This window comes from Phyllobates terribilis, unplaced genomic scaffold, assembly GCF_046119375.1.
Source record: "Phyllobates terribilis strain yellow unplaced genomic scaffold, ASM4611937v1 Scaffold_5__5_contigs__length_657084704, whole genome shotgun sequence".
In the NCBI taxonomy this organism is placed as follows: Eukaryota; Metazoa; Chordata; class Amphibia; order Anura; family Dendrobatidae; genus Phyllobates; species Phyllobates terribilis.
Window position 1 is genome coordinate 84416038 of NW_027362765.1, and position 27425 is coordinate 84443462.

At 43.6% G+C, this 27425-nt stretch overlaps 1 protein-coding gene across 1 annotated transcript; it reads right to left on the bottom strand.

The window, feature by feature from the left end:
• Window positions 1-8134: 8134 nt before the first annotated feature.
• Window positions 8135-27263, bottom strand: NARF (nuclear prelamin A recognition factor). The gene is made up of 11 exons (XM_073682493.1): window positions 27075-27263; window positions 23643-23720; window positions 23191-23334; window positions 22439-22571; window positions 21966-22100; window positions 15045-15163; window positions 14830-14959; window positions 14487-14559; window positions 11396-11530; window positions 11086-11243; window positions 8135-8836 (listed from the first exon to the last, which is right to left on the bottom strand). The coding sequence occupies exons 1-11, from the start codon at window positions 27099-27101 to the stop codon at window positions 8595-8597; spliced, it is 1374 nt and encodes a 457-aa protein (XP_073538594.1). The 5' UTR covers window positions 27102-27263; the 3' UTR covers window positions 8135-8594.
• Window positions 27264-27425: the final 162 nt, after the last annotated feature.

Here is a 27425-nt window from a genome sequence, read left to right on the forward strand (position 1 = left end):
TAAACATAAAAGTGTGGGTCAATTATTATTCAACCCCTATGTTTAATATTTTGTGGAATAACCCTTGTTTGCAATTACAGCTAATAATCGTCTTTTATAAGACCTGATCAGGCCGGCACAGGTCTGTGGAGTTATCTTGGCCCACTCCTCCATGCAGATCTTCTCCAAGTTATCTAGGTTCTTTGGGTGTCTCATGTGGACTTTATTCTTGAGCTCCTTCCACAAGTTTTCAATTGGGTTAAGGTCAGGAGACTGACTAGGCCACTCCAACACCTTGACTTTTTCCCTCTTGAACCAGGCCTTGGTTTTCTTGGCTGTGTGCTTTGGGTCGTTGTCTTGTTGGAAGATGAAATTACGACCCATCTTAAGATCCTTGATGGAGGAGCGGAGGTTCTTGGCCAAAATCTCCAGGTAGGCCGTGCTATCCATCTTCCCATGGATGCGGACCAGATGGCCAGGCCCCTTGGCAGAGAAACAGCCCCACAGCATGATGCTGCCACCACCATGCTTGACTGTAGGGATGGTATTCTTGGGGTCGTATGCAGTGCCATCCAGTCTCCAAACGTCACGTGTGTGGTTGGCACCAAAGATCTCGATCTTGGTCTCATCAGACCATAGAACCTTGAACCAGTCTGTCTCAGAGTCCTCCAAGTGATCATGAGCAAACTGTAGACGAGCCTTGACATGACGCTTTGAAAGTAAAGGTACCTTACGGGCTCGTCTGGAACGGAGACCATTGCGGTGGAGTATGTTACTTATGGTATTGACTGAAACCAATGTCCCCACTGCCATGAGATCTTCCCGGAGCTCCTTCCATGTTGTCCTTGGGTTAGCCTTGACTCTTCGGACAAGCCTGGCCTCGGCACGGGAGGACACTTTCAAAGGCTGTCCAGGCCGTGGAAGGCTAACAGTAGTTCCATAAGCCTTCCACTTACGGATGATGCTCCCAACAGTGGAGACAGGTAGGCCCAACTCCTTGGAAAGGGTTTTGTACCCCTTGCCAGCCTTGTGACCCTCCACGATCTTGTCTCTGATGGCCTTGGAATGCTACTTTGTCTTTCCCATGTTGACCATGTCTGAGTGCTGTTCACAAGTTTGGGGAGGGTCTTAAATAGTCAGAAAAGGCTGGCAAAAGAGATCTTTAATCCACACATGTGAAGCTCATTATTCTTGGTGCCTGAACTACTTCTTAATACTTTAGGGGGACCAAACAGAATTCTTGTGGTTTGAGGGGTTGAATAATAAATGACACTCTGAATTAACTTTTAACGTTTTAAAAAAAAAAAAAAAAAAAAAAAGCAAAAACAAAATTTGCTGCAGTGCATTTCCCACTTCCAGGCTGATCTACAGTACAAATGTCACAATGCCAAGTTAATTCCGCATGTGTCAACCAGCTAAATCTGCAGGGGGTTGAATACTACTTGTAGGCACTGTAGGTAATTTGGGAAAATCTGAGAAAATATTATTTGCATAATAATTTGGAACACAGTGTAATGTCACTGGTGATCACTGTATTACCTGTACACTATATACAGAGCTCCTGTGTATAATGTCACTGGTGATCACTGTATTACCTGTACACTGACACTATATACAGAGCTCCTGTGTATAATGTCACTGGTGATCACTATGCAATGTATAGAGCTCCTGTGTATAATGACACTTATGGTAATATTACTATTGTGTTCTTTTATTAATGATCAGTATTGTAGTATTCGGTGACAATGTGGTGGTAATATGTGGTCTGGTCATGGTGTGGCGTTTTTTTGTCCCTTCTGTGTGGTATTATTTGGTCACTATGTTGTGGTAATATGTGGTCTGGTCATGGTGTGGCGGTATTCCTTGTATGTGGTATTATTGGTCATTTTAAAAAAAATGTATACGACACATTCCCTTAAAGAAAACTAAATAAAAATATATCTAAAAAGTGTATTGGATATTTTAAGAAAATTTTAATAGGTTAGAGTAGGGCCCGGCCAGAAGAGTCTACCTTATCGTGGTGGCGGCTTTAAAAATCTTTTGACCAAAACAAAATCTGCTGGCTATGTATGTGATCTGGTGTTCACTGGGAACTGGTAATGTGTGATTGATTACGGAGGACGTGGTGCAGAAGTGGACTTTTTCCAAGAGTGGGCGGTGGGACTGTAGAAGGTTTGAGGGATGGAGGCGGAGCCAGGGCGGAGTCTCAAGGAGACCCGAAAATTTTGCCAGTATGGGGCCCCGAAATTCCTGGTGGCTACCGTGACCTCCAGCACCACATGGATAATTATTTACCTATTTAAATTACTAATTGCGTTCTAAATAAATATTACAATCTATATGTTTACATAACTTTGTTGAAGGGCCGGATGGGGGGGCCCCCAAAATTTCTTGCACAGGGGCCCACTACAGTCTGTGTCTGCCCCTGGGATGGTCTCCTGTGGGATCTCCTCCCAGACCTGGACTAAAGCATCCGCCAACTCCTGGACAGTCTGTGGTGCAACGTGACGTTGGTGGATGGAGCGAGGCATGATGTCCCAGATGTGCTCAATCGGATTCAGGTCTGAGGAACGGGCGGGCCAGTCCATAGCTTCAATGCCTTCATCTTGCAGGAACTGATGACACACTCCAGCCACATGAGGTCTGACATTGTCCTGCATTAGGAAGAACACAGGGCCAACCGCACCAGCATATGGTCTCACAAAGGGTCTGAGGATCTCATCTTGGTACCTAATGGCAGTCAGGCTACCTCTGGCGAGCACATGGAGGGCTGTGCGGCTCTCCAAAGAAATGCCACCCCACACCATTACTGACCCACTGCCAAACCGGTCATGCTGAAGGATGTTGCAGGCAGCAGATCGCTCTGCACGGCGTCTCCAGACTCTGTCACATCTGTCACATGTGCTCAGTGTGAACCTGCTTTCATCTGTGAAGAGCACAGGGCGCCAGTGGCGACTCTGCCAATCCTGGTGTTCTGTGGCAAATGCCAAGCGTCCTGCACGGTGTTGGGCTGTGAGCACAACCCCCATCTGTGGACGTCGGGCCCTCATACCACCCTCATGGAGTCGGTTTCTAACAGTTTATGCAGACACATGCACATTTGTGGCCTGCTGGAGGTCATTTTGCCTCAAAGAATCAGCTGCAATCCCCTGCTGTAATGTCTGTATACTCTTTTGCTTGCTCCCCTGCGCAGGAGCTGTGGTGTGATCAGACCATGTTCCTGTACAGTCAACACAGCCATTATACAGTACACAGCAGGGGCCAAAAATGAACTTTATTAGTAGGAAAACCTTTAGGCACCTTGCAATCCTCCCAGAGCCATAACTTTATTTTTCCCATAACTATAACCATAGGAGGGTTTGTTATTTTTTGTGAGATGAATTGTACTTGAATGACAATTGATTTTACCATATATTGTACTGGAAAAAGGAAAAAAATGCAATTCCACAATTGTTTTCATGTTATTTTATTTTTTTCATTTTTTTTTTAAATTTACCATGTTCACTAAATGCTAAAACTAACCTGGCAACATGATTCCCCAGGTGAGTACCAATGTGCAGATACCAAACATGAAGGTTATTTTTTATATAAAAAAAAAAAAATTAGCTTAGGTCGCCATTTTCCGAGACCCGTGCCATCTTCGTTTTTCGAGATCTGGTGCTCGGTGAGGGCTTATTTTTTGTGCCCCGAGCTAATTTTTTTACCATTTTGGGGTAGATACAATGCACGGTGGCTCAGTGGTTAGCACTGCAGCCTTACAGCGCTGGGGTCCTGAGTTCAAATCCCACCAAGGACAAAATCTGCAAGGAGTTTGTATGGGTTTCCTCCCACACTCCAAAGACACCCTGATAGGGAATCTAGATTGTGAGCCTCAATGGGGACAGCGATGATAATGTATGTAAAGTGCTGTGAAATATGTTAGCGCTATATAAAAAAAAGAAAGATTTATTGCAATGTTGTGGCAGGCAAAAAAACAACAACAAAAAAAAAAAAACAGTTCAGGCGTTTCAATTTTTATCCTCCTTACGCCGTTTAGTACCGATCAAATAAATTTACTTCATATTTTGTCATTTCTGTCATTACATATATATATATATTTTTTTTTTAAAAACTGTACACAGCAGGGCTTCAGCTCTGCTATGTGTAGCAAAAATCACTATCTATAAATGCCAGCCACAGGCCGGCATTCATAGAAGATTCACAATGACAGGCACGGGGGTCTTATGCAGATCCCTGGCTGTCATGACAACCCATTGGTGCCCCATGATCAATGTGACAGGGGCACCAATGAGCGGGACTTGTGATGCACTTCCGCCCGGCACGAGTTAAATGCCAGTCAGTAATGGACAGCAGCATTTAAATAATAGTCGTGGGTGGATCTCTGATCCATCCGTGGCTATTAGAGGCATGACAGCTAATCAGATCAGCTGTCATGTGAGGGGAAAGATGCAGGCTCCAGTGCAGGAAAACAGCCAGCTGATGATGTACCTATACTTCTGGTTGCCATAGGCAACTGAGCAGTGATCTACAGTGGGTTAAAAAATGGCAACCAGATGCTTCTATCCAACTCTATCTAGTTGGTTGCTATGGACAACTCCTTAGCAACAACTATCTGCTCAGTAGCAGAAATCTCAGAAGATGAAGCAAAGTTACAAAGACGCCTGATATTAGCGGGAACATCTGAAGGACATCTCCTAGCTCTGTTCGAGGATCCGTATGGAAGATTATAGACCTCAAAGCATCGGAACTGCAGTTTGTACTTGTAGTCCTCCTAGTGTCCTTGCCTGACACCGTGAACCATGACCTTACAGAAATGCAATCGGTCCTCAAGTCACAGCTCTATGTGGTCTATGCACAAAACACGTGAGATATTTTTGAAGGCTTTTTTTTTTATTGAAGAAAACAAAAAAAAAAATGTACACATTAACAAAACAATGAGGTAAAAGGCGATTTGGAAAAAAATACCTTAAAATAAGTAGCATTTCATATGCTCGATAGGAAACAAGTTTTCCTTTTAACTCTTTAGATTTTAAGCAACGAATGGGACAATGTAGAAAGTTATGAAAGTGTAGCACTCTGGACTTAGGCTTATGAATACATAAAACGATCCGCAGCACAGAGTGGTACTACATAATCCAACATGACACCGGGTGGAAGACTTATATACACGCTGGCCATTACTCCACACCTGCGGCCAAACCGTTCCGTGCTTCTATCTATCCACGACCTCCTCGGGTTCCTGTAACGCCATAGCTGTCAATCAGGGGGACAGAGATCGATGGACAATAAGTGAGACGGTGCCACTGGAAGACCACACCAAGGGTGTACAGAGCATCTGTGCTTTGTTTGCACAGTCGTTTTGTGTTGACACCTTTTACTGTGTAACCATTGGGCAGTGTTCTCACCAATTTTGCTACACTGGAGTGTATTACCGCTATGGCAAGATAAGGGGTGCTGCTTTTGGAGGTTTAAATTATAGTTGAGGGGGGAAGTGGATAACTTTTCTTTTACAAAAAAAAAAAACCACACACACACCACAAACATACTGATTAGGTAAAGATTACATGGGAGAACCCTTATAGCCAGCACTATTGCGTACACCGATGACGTAGACAACAGTGGATGGTTAGGATGGATATATTCCCTAATGCCGACCAGTATTTTCATCCTTTAATTTCCAATTTATGGATAAACCGGGATAAGTCACATCTTGTAGAATATTGCTAAAAAACACAAATATAATGATGGAAGGAGAAAGCACCAAGAAGTGAACCATGAGAGCTTTATTAAGGGAGATTGGTAAAAAAAGGGCTTGTCCAACCAAAAAAACAAAGGTTGGACAAGCCCTTTTTTTTTTACCAAATTAAAAATTTGAAACAAAAACTAACCTCTTCCCGCACTTTTCCAAACCATTCCCATACTTCGGGTCCGATTGGCTGCAGTGGTCATGTGTGTGGCCAACACATGACCACTACAGCCAATTAGTGGCCTTAGAAGTCACCCGCACTGCTACTGGCTTCACTACTAAGAGGCGGCATGATGCCAGTAATAATGATTTAGCACCAAGCCATTGGGGACCTTTGACATTTGTGATGAATCTGTGCAGTTTTTATATATATATATATATATATATATATATATATATATATATATATATATATATATATATATATATATATATATATATATATATATATATATATATATATATATATATATATACACATACACACACACACAATATATATATATATACACACACATACATACATACATATACATACACACATTTTAAAATTACATTTTCTGCTGTTTTTATTATTTTTTAGGATTGTATAATACACCCACCAAAAAAAAAAAAATTCTCATCTCAATGGACAGAGGTGACAAGATGGGGGTGGTATCCTACTTCACTTAAACGCATGTAGTTAGCACCAAAATTGGGAAGTAAGGGGTGATTGACTAAAAACAACAAAAAAAAATAGTTCATTTTAATATTGGGCACCCAGATTAATTCTCTGGATCTGTGGGATCAGGATGAGGCCAATGTAAACCTCCCATTAAAATCTGGCTTCTTGACAGATTCCACAGGCAAGAAAATATAGGCGAATCTACAATACAGACCAAAAGTTTGGACACACCTTCTCATTTAAAGATTTTTCTCTATTTTCATGACTATAAATTGTACATTCACACTGAAGGCATCAAAACTATGAATTAACACATGTGGCATTATATACTGAACAAAAAAGTGTGAAACAACTGAAAATATGTCTTATATTCTAGGTTCTTCAAAGTAGCCACCTTTAGCTTTGATGACTGCTTTGCACACTCTTGGCATTCTCTTGGTGAGCTTCAAGAGGTAGTCACCGGAAATGGTTTTCACTTCACAGGTGTGCCCTGTCCGGTTTAATAAGTGGGATTTCTTGCCTTATAAATGGGGTTGGGACCATCAGGTGTGTTGTGCAGAAGTCAGGTGGATACACAGCTGATAGTCCTACTGAATAGACTGTTAGAATTTGTATTATGGCAAGAAAATAGCAGCTAAGTAAAGAAAAACGAGTGGCCATCATTACTTTAAGAAATGAAGGTCAGTCAGTGCGAAAAATTGGGCAAACTTTGAATGTGTCCCCAAGTGCAGTTGCAAAAACCATCAAGCGCTACAAAGAAACTGGCTCACATGAGGACCGCCCCAGGAAAGGAAGACCAAGAGTCACCTCTGCTTCTGAGGATAAGTTTATCCGAGTCACCAGCCTCAGAAATCGCAGGTTAACAGAAGCTCAGATTAGAGACCAGGTCAATGTCACACAGAGTTCTAGCAGCAGACACATCTCTTCAACAACTGTTAAGATGAGACTTTGTGCAGCAGGCCTTCATGGTAAAATAGCTGCTAGGAAACCACTGCTAAGGACAGGCAACAAGCAGAAGAGACTTGTTTGGGCTAAAGAACACAAGGAATGGACATTAGACCAGTGGAAATCTGTGCTTTGGTCTGATGAGTCCAAATTTGAGATCTTTGGTTCCAACCACCGTGTCTTTGTGCGACGCAGAAAAGGTGAACGGATGGACTCTACATGCCTGGTTCCCACCGTGAAGCATGGAGGAGGATGTGTGATGTTGTGGGGGTGCTTTGCTGGTGACACTGTTGGGGATTTATTCAAAATTGAAGGCATACTGAACCAGCATGGCTACCAAAGCATCTTGCAGCGGCATGCTATTCCATCCGGTTTGCGTTTAGTTGGACCATCATTTATTTTTCAACAGGACAATGACGCCCAAACACACCTCCAGGCTGTGTAAGGGCTATTTGACCAAGAAGGAGAGTGATTGGGTGCTACACCAGATGACCTGGCCTTCACAGTCACCAGACCTGAACCCAATCGAGATGGTTTGGGGTAAGCTGGACAGCAGAGTGAAGGCAAAAGGGCCAACAAGTGCTAAGCATCTCTGGGAACTCCTTCAAGATTGTTGGAAGACCATTTCCGGTGACTACCTCTAGAAGCTCATCAAGAGAATGCCAAGAGCGTGCAAAGCAGTCATCAAAGCAAAAGGTGGCTACTTTGAAGAACCTAGAATATAAGACATATTTTCAGTTGTTTCACACTTTTTTTGTTCAGTATATAATTCCACATGTGTTAAGTCATAGTTTTGATGCCTTCAGTGTGAATGTACAATTTATAGTCATGAAAATACAGAAAAAAAAAATCTTTAAATGAGAAGAAGGTGTGTCCAAACTTTTGGTCTGTACTGTATATAAATAAGACACCAAACTGCACTCCGGCACTAAAGGGGTCAACATGCACACACGGCCGTTTTTCACCCCTTATGTGGATGTAGCAGCAAAAAAGGCTTAAAAAGATGGACAGAGATGGCTACACGTTATTACACGACACATGCGTCGGGGACATACAGCTGCCCACATGGATTTCGTCTGTAACAAGTACGTGCCACCCAAAATGTTGGTGGCATTAAAAGGAACAGAGCAAGAGTCATTCATTTCGGTTCCCGGACCACTGAGGACAGACGCGCTAGTACTGGCAGCAGTTGCCCGCCAGTTTTATATTGCAGTTCTAAGTCTATAGCATCATGCCCACTGGCAGAGCCCGGATGATCAGTCACCATTTCATGTCCACGCGGGCAGTGTTTTGAGTAGCGGGCACATATTTGGTATGTAGGGCATCTCTGGATTTCTGGGATTCTTCTCCATCCAGCCAGCTGGTGTATAACTCATGTATATGAGGGTTATTTTCTGGGCTCTGAACGGGCACATTTGTGAATAAAACCTCCATTGCTTGCAGTTGTGCCCGCTCTGGTTTTCCATCTACTGACTGTGCCTGGCCTTTTCCATTCAAGCAACCTAGAAAAATAACAAAAACAAGCCATACATATTTAGGAACACTTTTTTCTTATTTAAAAAGACATACTATAGAATGGAAAAAACAAAAAAAACAAACAAAACGAAAACATTACATTAAGACCCCTTGCCTAATACTGTATGTAGGTCCTCATAGCGCTCTGATTTAGAGAGGTCTGGGCTCCACATAACCTCTGAAGGCGTCCAGGCCTCCATTAATCTAGCACATCCCAAAGATGAGCAATAGGATTAAGTCATCTTAATCTCTATCATGTTCCCAAGACCAAACACGATCGACCATTATCCCGCCAATAGGGTACTACCATAATGGCATCCCATTGCCATACAGGGCAGCAGGTAACGCAAATGGCAGTCCTGGAGAATGTGATTCATCAGACTAAGATGTCTTCTTATTGGTCCATGGTCCAGTTTTAACACCCACATATTTGTACATCTGGACAAGAGTCAGCAAGGACAATTTGACCTGTCTTGAGGTAGACAGTAAGCTGCCATGTTGCACATGATCCGACCCCTTTCTATCATAGCTGCGATGCTGCGCACGATCCAAGCCCCATCACAGAGGTGATGCTGCGCATGATCAGAGCCCTTTACCTAGTCAGCAACACAATCCGTAATTTGGAGGACAGTCGATCTTCTGTGGAATTGGACCAAATTGGCTTATTTTGCCTTCTATGGGCCTTAGACACACATTCCCGGTATGCAAAAGACAAGGTAATACTCACCATACATACAGTTGAAACAACAAGTTTACATACACTATATAAAAGACACATATGCATGTTTTTCTCAACATCTGACATGAAATCAGAATAAACCTTTCCAGTTTTAGGTCAATTAGGATTACCATCATTTAATATTTGAGAAAGAAAGAAAAAGAAAGAAAAGAAAGTTTACATACACTAAGATTACTATGCCTTAAAACAATTCTGGACTGCCAATATGATGAAGTCATATGTTTGGAAACTTCTTCGTTTTTTTTTGGCAACATCTGAGTTAATTAGAGACACACACTTGTGGATGTATTTTAATGCACACCTGAAACACACTGCTTCTTTGTGTAGCATCATGGGAAAGTCTAAAGAAATCAGCCAAGATATCAGGAAGAGAATTGTGGACTTGCACAAGTCTGGCTCATCCTTGGGTACAATTTCAAGACACCTAAAGATGCCTCGTTCACCTGTACAAACAATTATATGCAAGTACAAACAAGATGGGAATGGCCAGCCATCATACCACTCAGGAAGGAGATGGGTTGTGTGTCCCAGAGATGAACGTGCTTTGGTCCGACTTGTGCATATCAACCCAAGGACAAAAGCAAAAGATCTTGTGAAGATGATGGCGGAAGATGGTAAGATTGTGTCAAGATCCACAGTGAAACGAGTACTGTATCAACATGGGCAGAAAGGCCGCTCTGCCAGGAAGAAGCCATTACTCCAAAAGAAACATAAAAAAGCCAGATTAAGGTTTGCAAATGCACACAGGAACAAAGACCTTACTTTTTGAAGACATGTTCTGTGGTCTGATGAAACTAAAATTGGGCATAATAACTATTGGTATGTTTGGAGGAAAAAGGGAGAAGCTTGGAACCCTAAGAACACCATCCCAATTGTGAAACATTGGGATGGCAGCATCATGTTGTGGGGTTGTTTTGCTGCAGGAGGGACTTGTGCACTTTTCAAAAATAGATGTCATCATGAGAAAAGAAGATTATGTGGCAATACTGAAGCAACATCTCAAACACATCAGCCAAGAAGTTAAAGCTTGGACTGAAATGGGTCTTCCAAATGGACAATAACTCGAAGCATACTGACAAAATGGTAACAAAGTCATTGTTTTGGAGTGGCCATCACAAAGCCCTGATCTCAATCCTACTGAAAATGTATGGGCAAAGCTGAAAAGGAGGTGCGAGCAAGACGACCTACAAACCTGGATCAGTTACACCAGTTTTGTCAGTAGGAATGGGCCCAAATTCAGACCAACTATTGTGAGAAGCTTATGGAAGGATATCCCCAACGTGTGACCCAAGTCATTCAGTTTAAGGGCAATGGTACCAAATACTAATGAAATGTGTGTAAACTTGTGACTTTGTAGCAAGAAATAAAAAATCTCTCTCTCTCTTTTTATATAGCGTATGTAAAGTTCTGGTTTCAACTCTGAGAGCTGCAACGTGAATAGTTTCCATGACCTAAACCACTCAAAGATACAATCTTAAAATATTTTTTGAGACTCACCCCCAGGACAGGCCAGGACTTCCACAAAATGATAGTGAAATTTCCCCTTCCGCAATTTTAGTACCATGTTCTGAATGTTCCGAAAGCCGTAAGCGGCAGCAAATCTCAGCACGGTCTCGCCATCTTTCTCTAAGCACACTTCTTGGAAGTCTTTGTTCCTAGAAATTACAAGAGGAAAAAAAAAATTACAAAGAAGTTATTTTGCTGATGACAGAACAGATTAAATTATACGCAGTGTACGCCCCTTATAACCACTTCTATGTATTTTTAGTGTGTATACATTACACCGTATTTACACGAATGAACTCACTTTAATGTCTTGTATGTGATTTCTTGCACCTCCATGCCAAACAGCTCTTTGGCAGCATGACGGAAAATGTGTGCGAGGTAACCATCCGAGCTGGTGCCTTCATGGCGGACAAACTGACACGTGGTTCCTCCGAAGCTGATGGGGAGAAAGGAAAAACAGATTATATCAGTGCCAATAAGATCCTATTATAAACTCCCTCGTGACCACAAGTCATATACAACAGTGTCATGTACGATAAACACAAGAAGAGGAAATCAAAAACGCTTACAGGAATAAAACCATCATTCTGATGCAAAGGAGAAACATGGAAGTAACCCAAAATCTACTGTCCACCATTAAAGAGGACCTTTCACCTAATTTTTCATGTTGAATTGGACAAAATGTACTAGTGGCTGCGTCCTGGGTTCAAATCCCACCAAGGACAACATCTGCAAGGAGTTTGTATGTTCTCAACATGTTTGCGTGGGTTTCCTCCCACACTCCAAAGACATACTGATAGGGAATGTAGATTGTGAGCCCCAATGGGGACAGTGACGATAATGTCTGTAAATTGTCTGAACTGTAAAGCGGTGCTGGATATGTTGGCGCTATATAAAAAAATGAAAATAGCAGAATATTTTTCGCCTCACTGTTGCTGAGATATTAGAAATCAAAGTATTCAGCACCTTACGAGTTGACTTTAGTTAATTCCAAGTGGGTGTTATTAGATAGCACTCACTATTCTGCTGGTACAGTCACTGTGTACATACATTACATTACTTATCCTGTACTGATCCTGAGTTACATCCTGTATTATACTCCACAGCTGCACTCACTGTTCTGCTGGTGGAGTCACTGTGCACATACATTACATTACTTATCCTGTACTGATCCTGAGTTACATCCTGTATTATACTCCAGAGCTTCACTCACTATTCTGCTGGTGGAGTCACTGTGTACATACATTACATTACTTATCCTGTACTGATCCTGAGTTACATCCTGTATTATACCCCAGAGCTGCACTCACTATTCTGCTGGTGCAGTCACTGTGTACATACATTACATTACTTATCCTGTACTGATCCTGAGTTACATCCTGTATTATTCCCCAGAGCTGCACTCACTATTCTGCTGGTGCAGTCACTGTGTACATACATTACATTACTTATCCTGTACTGATCCTGAATTACATCCTGTATTATACTCCAGAGCTGCACTCACTATTCTGCTGGTAGAACGAGGGTACCCATTTCATATATAATTTAGAGAAATCGTATATACACTACAGTATAACGTGTCTCTCAACATTTTCACTCTATGTTGAGAGAGGGGGAGAAGGAAGAAAAAAACAAAAAACAAAAAAAAACCTAAAATAAAAATCAGGTTGGCTGCTTCGTGATTATCAGAACGATGACTCTCCAATTACCGTATTTTTCGGCCCATAAGACGGAGTTTTCCCCCCAAAAATTTGGGAGGAAAATATGGGGTGCGTCTTATGGTCTCAACGTTGCGCACCTGGGGTGGTGGTGGTGGTGGAGCAGGATCGCGGGGCCTCCCTCTTTCAAAAACCCGGCGGTTGTGGCAGCGGCGGCGGCAGCAAAGGAGGAGGAGGGGAGATGGTGCTGGTGTCTGGCTGCAAGCCGGTGAGCGGCGCAGGTTTATGGTGTGCGCAGCCTTCTTCCTGAAACTGTGAGCTACAGGAAAATGGCCGCTCGAGCTGGCGCATGTGCTGACTTGCAGCTCGGGCGGCCATTTCCCTGTAGATCACAGCTTCAGAAAGATGGCTGCACACACCGGAAACCTGCGCCGCTCACTGGTCACGGCCCGCAGCCAGACACTGCCAGCATCCAGTCCAACCCGCGCCGGCCCCCAGCATCTCACCTCCTCCTCCTTTGCAGCTGCCGCCACCACCACCGTTCCTGTTCCCCAGGCAGGCCACAGCAGCCCGCAGCCACATGCACCGGGCACGCAGCCACGCCCCCAGCCATCTCTTCTGCTGCAGCCGCCAGGTTCCTGAGGGGGGGACGGAGGGCCCTGCAATCCTGCTCCACAGCAACTCGCCGTCGCTGGAGCACCGGATTCCTGAAGGACCCTGCCTCTTGTGACCCTCGCTCCACCGCCCCCCATGTAAGATACTGTACCTATTAAGACGGACTCCCATCTTATAAAAATATTTTTTCTTCTATATTCCACTCCAAAATCTGGGATGAGTCTCATGGTCCGGTGAGTCTTATAGTCCGAAAAAAACGGTAGTTTCAGAAATGTAAGTGCTACAGTGATACAGCAATTTGCTGCTCTTCTAGTGCAGGGGTCATGGAGTTATGAGTAATCCATGGGGACAAACATACATGGGCACCATAAAGGCATGTTTTTGCCATGTAATCTGAAGACAGCATGCTGTAGGGGTTAAAACACAGGTTTAAGAGAGACCTCTGTATGGAGCTCTGTCCAGTTTACTTGCAATGATTGTTTCAGCACCTGAAGCCTGTAATTGCTTGGACACAGCAGCACTGGCCTCCTGGTCCGACTCCGCCCTCCTCCTGTGATAAGCAGCTCAGGGTCTATAGACATTGTATGTACACATTCCCTTTAAGGAGGATGTAATACAGGGTCTCAGCACCACCTAGTGGGGTGGGAAGTAATAAGCCTAGTAGTAGTAGTGTCTTAGTATATCAGCAACATCTAGTGGTAGTAAGAGCACCATGTAGTGGGTATGAATGGGTTACAACAGCCTCCGCCAAATAAAAACATAAAGCACTGTGTTAATGAGAATAAAAGTGAAAGCACACTGATAAAGTGGGCAAGGATTAAAAATTAACCTGCTGACTGGCCAACGAAGGGTGCCAGGATATTGTTTTTTTTCCCCATCACAAGGTAGTCATGCGATGTCAGCCGTTCACATGGTCAGTGTGTGCCGGGGGATTACCCCATGGGGAGACTGGTAGCGCTAGGCAGATGAGAGCTCATGCTGCAGCTCTAGAATAAAACCCAAATCTCTTAAAGGGGAACCAACATAAAAAAAAAAACAAACAAGCCACAGCTTTACAAGCATCTTATACAGCAAGATCTTTTTTTTGGACAGGTCCCAGCGGCCCGCCTCATTACGCACACATGCTCTAGCGGAGATTCTTCCACATCTTTGACGGAAACATTCCTCTCTTCCATAATTTGCATTACTTCACCTGGTTAAAAAAATAAAAATAAAAATATAAAAAAAATAAAATTATATCTATAGAAAGATTTTTACCTAGAGGAAATTTTAACACTTTTTTTTTGCTTTGCAATGAGTTACTCAGGTTGATCTATTCATACCCCAGAAAGGTCATAACCATTAGATCAGTGGGGTCCCGACTGCTGGGACCCCACACTAATTTTTACCACCACTACACCTCCAATGTCCATGTACACAGGCTGCTACAGCACATATACCGGAGAGACCAGGCCCCACTTGCCTGACGTCAGCACGCAGTCGACATCGCGGCAGTTGAACAGATCGGTGTAATAATCTTCCCTGAGAGCCTCCATCTTTCGGTCATAACATGGCGCCACAGCGAGGTGGAATATTTTATCCGGGGACAGATTCTGGAAAAGAGAACATGCGTGTATGCCGGGGTCTTCATCATAAACCACATTTTTCACATCAGCGACATAAGAGGGTCAAACTCACCTTCTGTGACGCAAAGTAACTCTTCACAAGTGACCCCATAATCTGCTGAGGAGATTTTGCAGTGCAGATGTGCGGCGTAACCAGGTCACCCAGAACACGCTCCGCATACTGCACCCATCCTGCAGGAAATGAGAGGTTGAATGGGGGCAGCATGGAAGGGAAGAACAGGCAGAAATTATATTATACATAGGGGCAGTATTATAGTAGTTATATTCTTGTACATAGGGGGAGTAGTATAGTAGTTATATTCTTGTACATAGGAGTAGTATTATTGTAGTTATATTCTTGTACATAGGGGACAGTATTATAGTAGTTATATTCTTGTACATAGGAGCAGTATTATAGTAGTTATATTCTTGTACAGTACAGACCAAAAGTTTGGACACACCTTGTCATTTCAAGATTTTTCTGTATTTTCATGACTATGAAAATTGTACATTCACACTGAAGGCATCAAAACTATGAATTAACACATGTGGAATTATATAGTTAACAAAAAAGTGTGAAACAACTGAAAATATGTCTTATATTCTAGGTTCTTCAAAGTAGCCACCTTTTGCTTTGATGACTGCTTTGCACACTCTTGGCATTCTCTTGGTGAGCTTCAAGAGGTAGTCACCGGAAATGGTTTTCACTTCACAGGTGTGCCCTGTCCGGTTTAATAAGTGGGATTTCTTGCCTTATAAATGGGGTTGGGACCATCAGTTGTGCTGTGCAGAAGTCAGGTGGATACACAGCTGATAGTCCTACTGAATAGACTGTTAGAATTTGTATTATGGCAAGAAAAAAGCAGCTAAGTAAAGAAAAATGAGTGGCCATCATTACTTTAAGAAATGAAGGTCAGTCAGTCCGAAAAATTGGGCAAACTTTGAAAGTGTCCCCAAGTGCAGTTGCAAAACCCATCAAGCGCTACAAAGAAACTGGCTCACATGAGGACCGTCCCAGGAAAGGAAGACCAAGAGTCACCTCTGCTTCTGAGGATAAGTTTATCAGAGTCACCAGCCTCAGAAATTGCAGGTTAACAGCAGCTCAGATTAGAGACCAGGTCAATGCCACACAGAGTTCTAGCAGCAGACATCTCTACAACAACTGTTAAGATGAGGCTTTGTGCAGCAGGCCTTCATGGTAAAATAGCTGCTAGGAAACCACTACTAAGGACAGGCAACAAGCAGAAGAGACTTGTTTGGGCTAAAGAACACAAGGAATGGACATTAGACCAGTGGAAATCTGTGCTTTGGTCTGATGAGTCCAAATTTGAGATCTTTGGTTAAAACCACCGTGTCTTTGTGCGACGCAGAAAAGGTGAACGGATGGACTCTACATGCCTGGTTCCCACCGTGAAGCATGGAGGAAGAGGTGTAATGGTGTGGGGGGGTGCTTTGCTGGTGACACTGTTGTGGATTTATTCAAAATTGTAGGCATACTGAACCAGCATGGCTACCACAGCATCTTGCAGCGGCATGCTATTCCATCCGGTTTGCATTTAGTTGGACCATCATTTATTTTTCAACAGGACAATGACCCCAAACACACCTCCAGGCGGTGTAAGGGCTATTTGACCAAGAAGGAGAGTGATGGGGTGCTACGCCAGATGACCTGGCCTCCACAGTCACCAGACCTGAACCCAATCGAGATGGTTTGGGGTGAGCTGGACCGCAGAGTGAAGGCAAAAGGGCCAACAAGTGCTAAGCATCTCTGGGAACTCCTTCAAGATTGTTGGAAGACCATTTCCGGTGACTACCTCTTGAAGCTCATCAAGAGAATGCCAAGAGTGTGCAAAGCAGTCATCAAAGCAAAAGGTGGCTACTTTGAAGAACCTAGAATATAAGACATATTTTCAGTTGTTTCACACTTTTTTGTTAAGTATATAATTCCACATGTGTTAATTCATAGTTTTGATGCTTTCAGTGTGAATGTACAATTTTCAAAGTCATGAAAATACAGGAAAAAAATCTTTAAATGAGAAGGCGTGTCCAAACTTTTGGTCTGTACTGTACATAGGGGGTAGTATTATAGTAGTTATATTCTTGTACATAGGAAGCAGTATTATAGTAATATTCTTCTATACCCTGTTATTTTACTTCTGTTACTCATCCCTGGTATGGCGCTACCCCCTCACCATTTTTCTTTTTTTCTTTATGACCCCTTTGTTTACTCTGATGGCAATATCCTACATCTGGCTCAGCTTGATTAACTGATTAAGAAGTTGAGCAGAGGCCTCTCCCCTCTGTTTCACACCTGAATGCAAATATATTGTTAGTGAGTTAGTGGTCTGCATAGGGCTATGTGCCCACGATGCAGAAATGCTCCGGATTTTTTCCTGAGCGTTTCTGCATCTCCCTGGCAGAAAAAGCACATGCGTTTTTTTCCTGCCAGGGACATGCGGATGTGAAGCGTTCTTCACATGCATTTCCGCATGCGGGTTGTCAAGCGCTTTCCAAGCGATTTTAGCATCACTTGGAAAGTGCTTGACAACTTGGTCACACTACATAAATCCATGCAACCGGCATGGATTTATATAGTGTGACCTTAAAGAATGGTAAAAAATAAAAAATATTATACTTACCTTCTGATCGCCCCCCGGTGTCCTAGTCTCGGCCTGCCGGCAGCTCGCGGTAGATTAAAGGACCTGCCAACGTCAGTGGTCGCGTGACCCGTTACATGACTAAATGACGTCACCGCAGGTCCTTTAGTCTACAGTGAGCTGCAGACTAGCCGAGACAAGGACACCGGGGGGCCATCAGAAAGTAAGTATAATATTTATTTTATTCTTTTTTTCACAGGTACTATGATACCCGGGTCCGGAGGAGAGTCTCCTCTTCTCCAAACCCGGGTACCATCCGCACATTGAAAAGCATGGATTCTGCATGTACAGATCCAGTGATGCAGATTCCATGCGTTGCAATGCAAGTCAATGGCGGCGAAAAACGCCGCGCTTCCGCAAAATAATTGGTAGTGCTGCGGATTTTTCCGCAGTGATAATCCGCAGCGGAAATTTCCGCAGCATGTGCACAGCACATGCGGATTATCATTGGGGAACATGGCAGACCTTCTACCAAGCATTTTTTAAGCCTTTCTGGAGTGGAATTGCTGTTGTGGAAACGCTTAAAAAATGCATAGTGGGCACACAGCCTAAAGGTAGTCTGCTTGTGTACCTTCTAAGTGTATTGCAACGAGTTAGATCAGAATTGAACCAGAAGGGAACTGAAGGAAACTGGATACTTAGTCACAGTAAACTATGTTGCGCTTTGTCCTGACTCTCGCCCTATAGTCCTTTACCGGCCTCCTCTCCCTCCCCTCTCCCCCAGGGCCAGCCACCACATTTTTTGACCTCTTCACCACCTGGCTACTTCATTTCCTTTCCGCCGACATTCCCACTATGGTCATGGGTGACTTCAACATCCCCATTGACACTTCCCACTCAGCTGTCTCAAAGCTTCTATCCCTCATTTCCTCCTTCGGCCTAGCTCAATTGTCTTCCGCAGATACTCACAAAGACAGCCACGCACTGGACCTCATCTTCACCCGCCTCTCTTCTCCCACTCACCTGTCCCACTGTGACCACAACCTACTCTCATGCTCTTCCATCTCCTCTCCAAGTGTACAATCCCCACTCCACAAACCTTGATTTACACTCACTTTGAGTCCCTTCTCACTCTTTTAGACATAGGTTCCTTACACGATGCAGATGCTGCTGCCGATTTATACAACACCCCAACAGCTGCAGCTCTGGAATTGGTCACACCCTCTCAATAAACAGGCAACCCTGGCACGCCACCCTGACTAAAATACTTAGGCGTGCTTCCAGGGTTGCTGATAGGAGTTGGAAAAAATCCCACTCCAACGAGCACTTCATCACATTCAAACAGTCCCTCGCCACTTTCATGTCCACGCTCACTACAGCAAAACAAACCTACATCTCATCTCTCATACCCACCCTGTCTCACAACCCTAAACAGCTATTCAACACTTTCAATTCTTTCCTCCATCTCTCATCTGAAGACTTGGCCTCATTCTTCAGTAACATTAGATAACAGACAGCATTGGCCTCCAGCCACTCATAACTACTCAGCCCTCCTCCTCCAAAACCAGCTTCTCCACCATTACAGATGATCAACTTTCCTCTCAAGATCACATCTCACCACCTGTGCACTCAACCCAATCCCGTCCCACCTCATCCCAACCCTAACCCATCACTGACAACTGGTGTTTTCCCCCCTCATGCTTCAAACATGCCTCAAACACACTCATCCTCAAAAAGTTCTCCTTTACCCTTCCTCTAAGTCCAGCTATCGCTCCATATCACTTCACCCCTATGCCTCAAAACTACTCAAACAGCACGTCCATCTTGAATGGTCCTCCCACCTCTCCTCCTGCTCCCTCTTTGACCACTTACAATCTAGTTTCTGACCGCATCATTCAGTTGAAACTGTCCTAACTAAAGTCAATTACCTACTAATCGCCAAATCCAAGACACACCACTCTGTCCTCCTCCTCCTGGACCTATCTTCTGCTTTTGACACAGTCGACTATTCCTTCTTACTACAGATTCACTCATCTCTTGGAATCACAGACTCGGCCCTATCTTGGATCTCTTCATACCTAAGAGCAGACATTTAGAGTCTCCCACCCTGTCAGTTTCCCCCAAGGTTCAGTTTAGGACCCCTGCTCTTCTCAATCTACACCTTTGGCCTGGTACAGCTCAGAGTCCCAAGACTTTTAGTATCAACTCTATGCTGATGACTCCCAGATCTACCTTTTTGGACCAGATATCACCTCTTTACTAACCCAAATCCCACAATGTCTGTCCACTATTTCATCCTTCTTCTCTGCTAGATTTCTAAGGCTTAACATGGCTAAAACAGAATTCATCATCCCTATCTCACTCAATCCCCTTCATTCCCCAACAGACCTATCCATCAATAAGTCAATGGCTGCTCACTCTCCCCAGCCCCACAAGCTCGCTGCCTCGGGGTAACCCTGGACTCTGATCTCTCCTTCAAACCACATATCCAAGCAGTATCCACTTCATTCCAACTCCAACTCAAAAATATCTCCCGGATCCGCACATTCCTCAACCATGAATCTGCTAAAACACTAGTGCATGCCCTCTTCATCTCCCGCCTTGACTACTGCAACCTCCCTTCTACCACTCTCACACCCCTCCAACCTATCCTAACTCCGCTGTCCGACTAATCCACCTGTCCCCCCCGCTATTCCCTGGCCTCTCCTCTCACTGGCTCCCCATTGCCCAGATACTCCAGTTTAAAACCCTAACCATGGCATACAAAGCCATCCACAACCTGTCTCCTCCATACATCTGTGACCTAGTCTCCCGGTACATACCTGCACGCAACCTCCGATCCTCACAAGATCTCCGTCTCTACTCCCCTCTTATCTACTCTTCCCACAATCGAATACAAGATTTCTCCCGTGCATCCCCCCTACTCTGGAACTCTCTACCCCAACATGTCAGACTCTCGCCTACTGTGGAAACCTTTAAAAAGGAACCTGAAGACCCACCTCTTCCAACAAGTGTACAAACTGCAGTAACCCTCGCTCCACCAAACCGCTGCACGACCAGCTCTACCCTCACCTACTGTATCCTCACTTATTCCTCGCTCCTCCTGTACCAGTCGGTGACTTGTATTGTTTAATATTCTTGTACTTTTTTTTTTTTTTTTATATTATGTATACCCCTTCTCACATGTAAAGTGCCATGGAATAAATGGCGCTATAATAAGAAGTACTAATTCTTGTACATAGGAGCAGTATTATAGTAGTTATATTCTTGTACATAGGGAGCAGTATTATAGTAGTTATATTCTTGTATATAGGGGGCAGTATTACAGTAGTTATATTCTTGTACATAGGGAGCAGTATTATAGTAGTTATATTCTTGTACATAGGGGGCAGTATTATAGTAGTTATATTCTTGTACATAGGGGGCAGTATTATAGTAGTTATATTCTTGCACATAGGAGCAGTATTGTAGTAGTTATATCTAGGAAGCTCTTTGGCAGATAATCAGTCGGCAGGGAGAGGCAGTCTGTAAAGGTCTCAATAGCCCATCTATATTCTGCTTTTTCACCCTGAAGCACGATCCTCCATGTCACCTGTAAGGCAGGCGCTGGTGTGGGGGAGGGGCAGCCGTACAGCGGAGCTGTGTACATCAGGTAATCATTAGATGGTATTATATGACACGCGAGTCCCTGTTGACGTCCTGCGCCTGTTTCCATTCCTGTGAATTTCGGCTGAGTCATTGTTTACCAGCATCTGCACATCGGCCTTTTTCTTCCCGTAATTTATTTTTGTTAACCCTTCAGTCAGCAGATTCACTTCTTGAAAAGCGCTTGCTCATTCCATTATTTAGGGGGGCAGAGCAGTGCATCGTGGGTTTTTAACGCGCCATTCATCCCTCTGAATGTGATGTTGGCATTACAGCTGCAGGGCGAGATTAACCTTTTACCCACCAGGGCAGGACTATGACATTGCAAAGCTGCCACAAGCGACGGCCCTGATTCAGCAGAAGCTGTGCTATTCCTGGGCTTTCACTGCTGGCGGATCGGCACTTTCCAGACAGAGCCTGCTTATCTTTAGTTTTGGCCTCAGGCGGTCACGTCGTCTTGAAAGCTCTTCTCTAACAAGGTCGTTAGCAAATTGCAATGGGCAACCCTACCCGCGTTTCAAGATCGGAGAGGGGGGAGGGGGAGATATACGAGCTTATCTCAAGGGCAAATAGCAGCACCAATCTGGGCTTCCTGGGCCTGCTTAGGGTAGCAGGATATTTTGTCTTTGTGAGGTTATCACTTGGCCGGATAAGCGACTGCTTGGCAATTGTGGCGCAGCTTATCACAGACCATCGCTGTTAATCCCCTCCTCTAAGACCTTACAACACCTAGTCTGTATGGCACCGTATACCTGGACAAGCGGAGGCGAACATGGGGAAGGCGTGCTCATCCTGCGTCTGCCGCCTAAACCTTTGGATGAAGTCCTTCTGGGTTTCCAGGATGCTGAAATCCGCAGCGATCGTTGTATCAAACACATGATGGATGCCTGAAGAAGGACGTAACAAAACATTTTTTTTTTTTTGCAGATGGGCAAAGTGCAACTTTGACATTTTTCTACACTTTTATTGCCGCGCCTCACATGAGCCATATTAAGAAATTGCAATTTATGGCTTTTTAAGAGTTAGTCCAGAATTAGGAAAACATGGCTGTTTTCTTTTACAAAAAGTGCACCACTTACCAGGGCGCAAGCGTGGTGCTGCAGCTCTGCTCCATGTACATTAAGGGGACAGAGTTGCAATAAAAGACAACTCATGGTCATGAGGTGGCTGTTTGAGAGTTTTTTTTCTAATTCTGGAAAGCCCTTTAAGTGATATTTTTACTTACCCAGACTCTTGAGGAAGCCGCAGAGCTTCTTGGCCGCCTCACAGACAGAATGCTGGAACTTGACAGCAAAATAAGGCACAGACTGCGGACTGACCGACGCCACCACCAGTCTATGGAGGGAAGCATCACACTTCTGGAGGACAAAAGGTAAAATATATATTATATATATACACACACACACACACACACACACACACACACACACACCTCCTTACAGAGACATGCACCCACTGCATGAAGGGGGTTTAAAGGGCCATTCATGTATGGTACAAGCAAGCTGGAATGTGTGACAGCAATAGTCCAGGACATAATGAGAAAAGTCATCGTGTCCTGAATATTGCAGATCACAGCGATCTTTATTCTGTTTGATGTTCTGATGTTGGACCTTCTCCCATGATTAAACGTTGATTGATACCTCTAAGAATAAGGGATGGATTAGTGACAGATTGCAACTAGGGTTGAGCGAGTATGTTCTGTCCGAGTATGCTCGGGCACATGTGAGGAATGTGTAAGAAATAGACATTCCTCACATGTAATAAAGCTGTCAAACAGTCGCAAATCATGCACACGGGAGCGATTCAAACATATCACCGAGCAGCTGTAACTACTCGGAGCTCGGCCCAAGCATACTCGGCGAAAGGGTTAATCGAACATACTCACTCAACACTAATTGCAACTAGAAGTTAGCAGAATTGTGAATGCAGCTCTGGAAGTTAATGCCATGATACGTCATAAGGTTACTACACTCATACCTTATTGAGACTTAGAACCTTGAAAAGCTCCTTCTGGTTCTGAGCGAAGATCTTGGCGCCTTCCTCAGAGGTCACACAGTTGTTACACGCCAGGCAATCGCTCAGGAAGATGCGGGATTCGGCCAGACGATGAAACTCACTTTTCTAATAACGTCAGAAAAGAACTCAAAAATGTCAAAGATTCTCATTGGAGCAATGTTGGGAGTTGTAGTTTCTGAACATTTGTCAAGTTACCGCTAGTTTAGGAATATATAGGGGGTGTTCACAAAAAGAAGGAATATTATTTATTTTTTAAAATTTTTGTTCGAAATCCAGTCAACTTTGATGGGCGTAAAGTCTGGTCAGGGTGGGGTGGGTGATGGGAAGAGATAAGGTTCAGAGGTTGGGTGTGTATGAGGACCATCCTGAACTGAACATGGTAGGTCTTAGATAAGGCGGCGTCCCACTCTCACCTCGTCTCCGTCCCCTGGAGGCAACGGCACTGAAAGCTCCGCATCATCCGCATTCTTCTTTTTTTTCTTGCTACATTCCTGGTGGTGGTGGAGAACAAAAGTTTTAGAAACGTTTGCAACAAATATAAAACAAAAAAAAATTCCACACTAATTAAAAGCATTGAAATTATATATATATATATATATATATATATATATATATATATATATATATATATATATATATATATATATATATATATATATATATATATATATATATATATATATATATATATATATATATATATATATATATATATATATATATATATTATCCAATATTCAACATGGGGAAAGAAGGAAGTATATAAAATAGTAAAAAACTATCCCCCCTCAGTGAAATATAAAAAAAATATATTATATATATATATATATACACATACCATGTTTATTTCATTTTTCTCCTGTTTAATAATAAAAAAAAAAAATATTTTTTATTTAATATTAAACGGGGGGGGGATACACTCCCCGCCCACCTGAGTTGGATATTAACAGGGAAAAATAAAATATAATATAGATACACATAATTGCTATGCTGAAATACAAGTAGAGCTGTATGACAACCACCGAGTGGGAATGTCACAAATTACACGTAGTCACAGACTATCAAGTTCCTACAGCCCTGCTCGGCTACACGGACTGCTGCACCAGGGAGGTTTCTCATTGAGCCGTATATTGTTTTAATTTTCGATGTTGTCGTTTTAGTTTCTCACAGACTTTAATGGACAAGCAACAAAAATAAATATATATTTTTTTTAATACCTAAAAACTTAAGAAAATATATATATATATATATATATATATATATATATATATATATATATATATATATATATATATATATATATATATATATATATATATATATATATATATATATATATATATATATATTACACACCAATGGCAAGCGAGATGACACGTGCTATTAGCTCGCATACCAGAAGTATAGGAGTATTCACATCAGAATGGAAACACAACAGCCTACCGGCCACTCAAAATATTTATCTTCCCTCCTCCATGGTCACAAAAATATTTGGTGAGAGAAGGGTTTGTCCTGCTGCAGCAAGTGCCAGAACAAACAATCCTCTCTGGTTACAAAAGGACCTGTCACCTAGAACATGAATGAGGAAAAAGGGAAAAGAAAAAACACAAAACACCTGAACACCACAGAAACCACCCCCCAAAAATCTAACATGGGTCATGTGACTTCAGTGGCCTTGTAGCACCTACTGGTCATATAGAAGACATGTTGTTAACCATGTAGGTACCAAGTGAGGTATGAGGGCCACTTCTTGTCACCATGGGTGGGACACACCCAGGGTTGGCTGTAAGTTTGAAAACAATATTTGGGAGGTGGAGGTCGATGATGGACACAACAGAAACCCAAAAAGTCAGGTGGAAGATGGATATGAAGAAGTAGACGAGGGGTCAGCAACGGTTTCTGTGGTTGGAGGGCGATGTGTTCTGGAAAAGGTTCTGCAGTCTGGTGCCAAACTATGGGGTCTTAAGTGACGCGGGCATATCCAAAGACCCCGGTGTTTAGTCTGAGGGTGACTTAATGGCGGATCTGTCAGAACTACACTTTGAACACATAAAAGGGTCTGGCCAGTACTAACGCCACAGAACCCACAATGGAGGCTCCTAACAGGTCATCTGGCAACAGGATTCATGTCACAATACGACGCAACACGTAAGCGGAATCTACAGCTGTACTCCATAGCAACAAGCTACAGCGGGATCCGCACGAGCGCAACGTACCCCATAGCAACAAGCTACAGCGGGATCCGCACGAGCGCAACGTACCCCATAGCAACAAGCTACATCGGGATCCGCACAAGCGCAACGTAACTCATAGCGACAAGCTACAGCGGAATCCGCACGAGCGCAACGTAACCCATAGCAACAAGCTGCAGCGGGATCCGCACGAGCGCAACGTAACCCATAGCAACAAGCTGCAGCGGGATCCGCACGAGCACAAAGTAACCCATAGCAACAAGCTGCAGCGGGATCCGCACGAGAGCAACGTAACCCATAGCAACAAGCTGCAGCGGGATCCGAAGGAGTGCAACGTAACCCATAGCAACATGCTACAGCAGGATCCGCAGGAGCACAACGTAACCCATAGCAACATGTTACAGCAGCATCTGCACGAACGCAACGTAACCCATAGCAACATGTTACAGCGGGATCGCAACGTAACCCATAGCAATCAAATGTAAGTGACATTACACACGTTCGACGTCATTCATTGCATCATACCATAGAACCTACATGGATACAGTGCAACCCATAGCAACTAAATGTGACATGCCACACATTTGTCCTGTAACTCATACAGCAGAACCTACACGTGCACAGTAACCCATGGCAACATGTAATCAGCACGCTACAGCAGAGGCGACCAGTGTCTGCTCTTACTAGAGAAAAGGGACTTGAATCACAGGATACGGACTAGTGGCCACATCAGTAGTGTGAACCTGCTCCTATCTGCCGGTCTCCCCCTCCCCCCAGGATGCTGACAAGTTAGGAGGCCGTTCGGAGGGCTCTGGTCCAGCAGCCACAGACTACTGATGTGGCCGCAGGGCCTGTGAACGAGCTGTTATGCTGTAACCTATAGCAACATACATGGGTGCAGCGTAACCCATAGCAACCAAATTACCACATAAGCAATGTATCATGGAAGCTACGCGCGCACACCGTCACTCATAATCAAATGTAACACATAATCAACATACCGTTACCCATAGCAACATTGTAACATCTACTCCGCAAGCTACAGCAGAAGCAACACCTGTCCACTGTATCCCATAGCAACGATTCACAGCAGAATCTACTGTGCGATGTATCACATAGCAACCAAAAAAGACTTACGACAAGGAAACATGCGGCAAAAGCAGGAGGCAACGAGAAAGCAGCCATCAAAGATCATTGGCTGAAGACTAAACTGTCCACAATATCCTAGAAAGTTACATAACGCAAACATAATTGGGCAGTGACGGCAATGAGATTTTTTTTTTCTCCCTGATTTTCCGAAGAAGTGTGAAAAAAAAAAAACAACAAAAAAAAAAACACCTCATGTGAACACTGTGCAAAGTAAAAGAAAATTATATATACATATATATTTATTATTTGTGTATATATCTTGGCCAAAATACAGAACAAAATTTTATTCATGACAGGAAAAAAAAAAAAAATATATATAAATCAAAAAATAATTGATAAATTTTAATAATAGTGGTCATTTAAAGGGCCAGCCTGTGTCTGGGCGCCCAGGGGTTATTAAGGTGTCCTACAGTGAAGGGGTAGAGTGAATCCAGCACACGGGGGGATAAAGGGTTAAGTGTCAGCCATTTCAGGCCCCCGCTGCTGTGGCTGGGGGTCGCTCACCGCCTTGGTGCAGTTCTCACACTTCATGTCTGGCCGGTCAGGGTCCTCCCCGCTCCCGGGGGTCGCTCAGCTCCGCACGGCACAGGCTGCTGCCCCTCCGCTGTCACCCTGAGCTTTGTTACCCCTCGTCTCCTGCCTCTTACTTTGCTCCCGTTTAATTGATAGCTCCTCAGCCAATGAGAAGCAGGGAAAGGTGGATTTCTCCTGTAACCCCGCCCCAGACACGCCCACCTGATTCATAGTGTCCCAATACACGTTCCTCATTTTAGCCGCCATGTTTTTGAAGACCGCGCCATAGACTTAAATAGATGTCACTTCGGCAGAATGTCTCCTGTTAAGGGGGACAATATA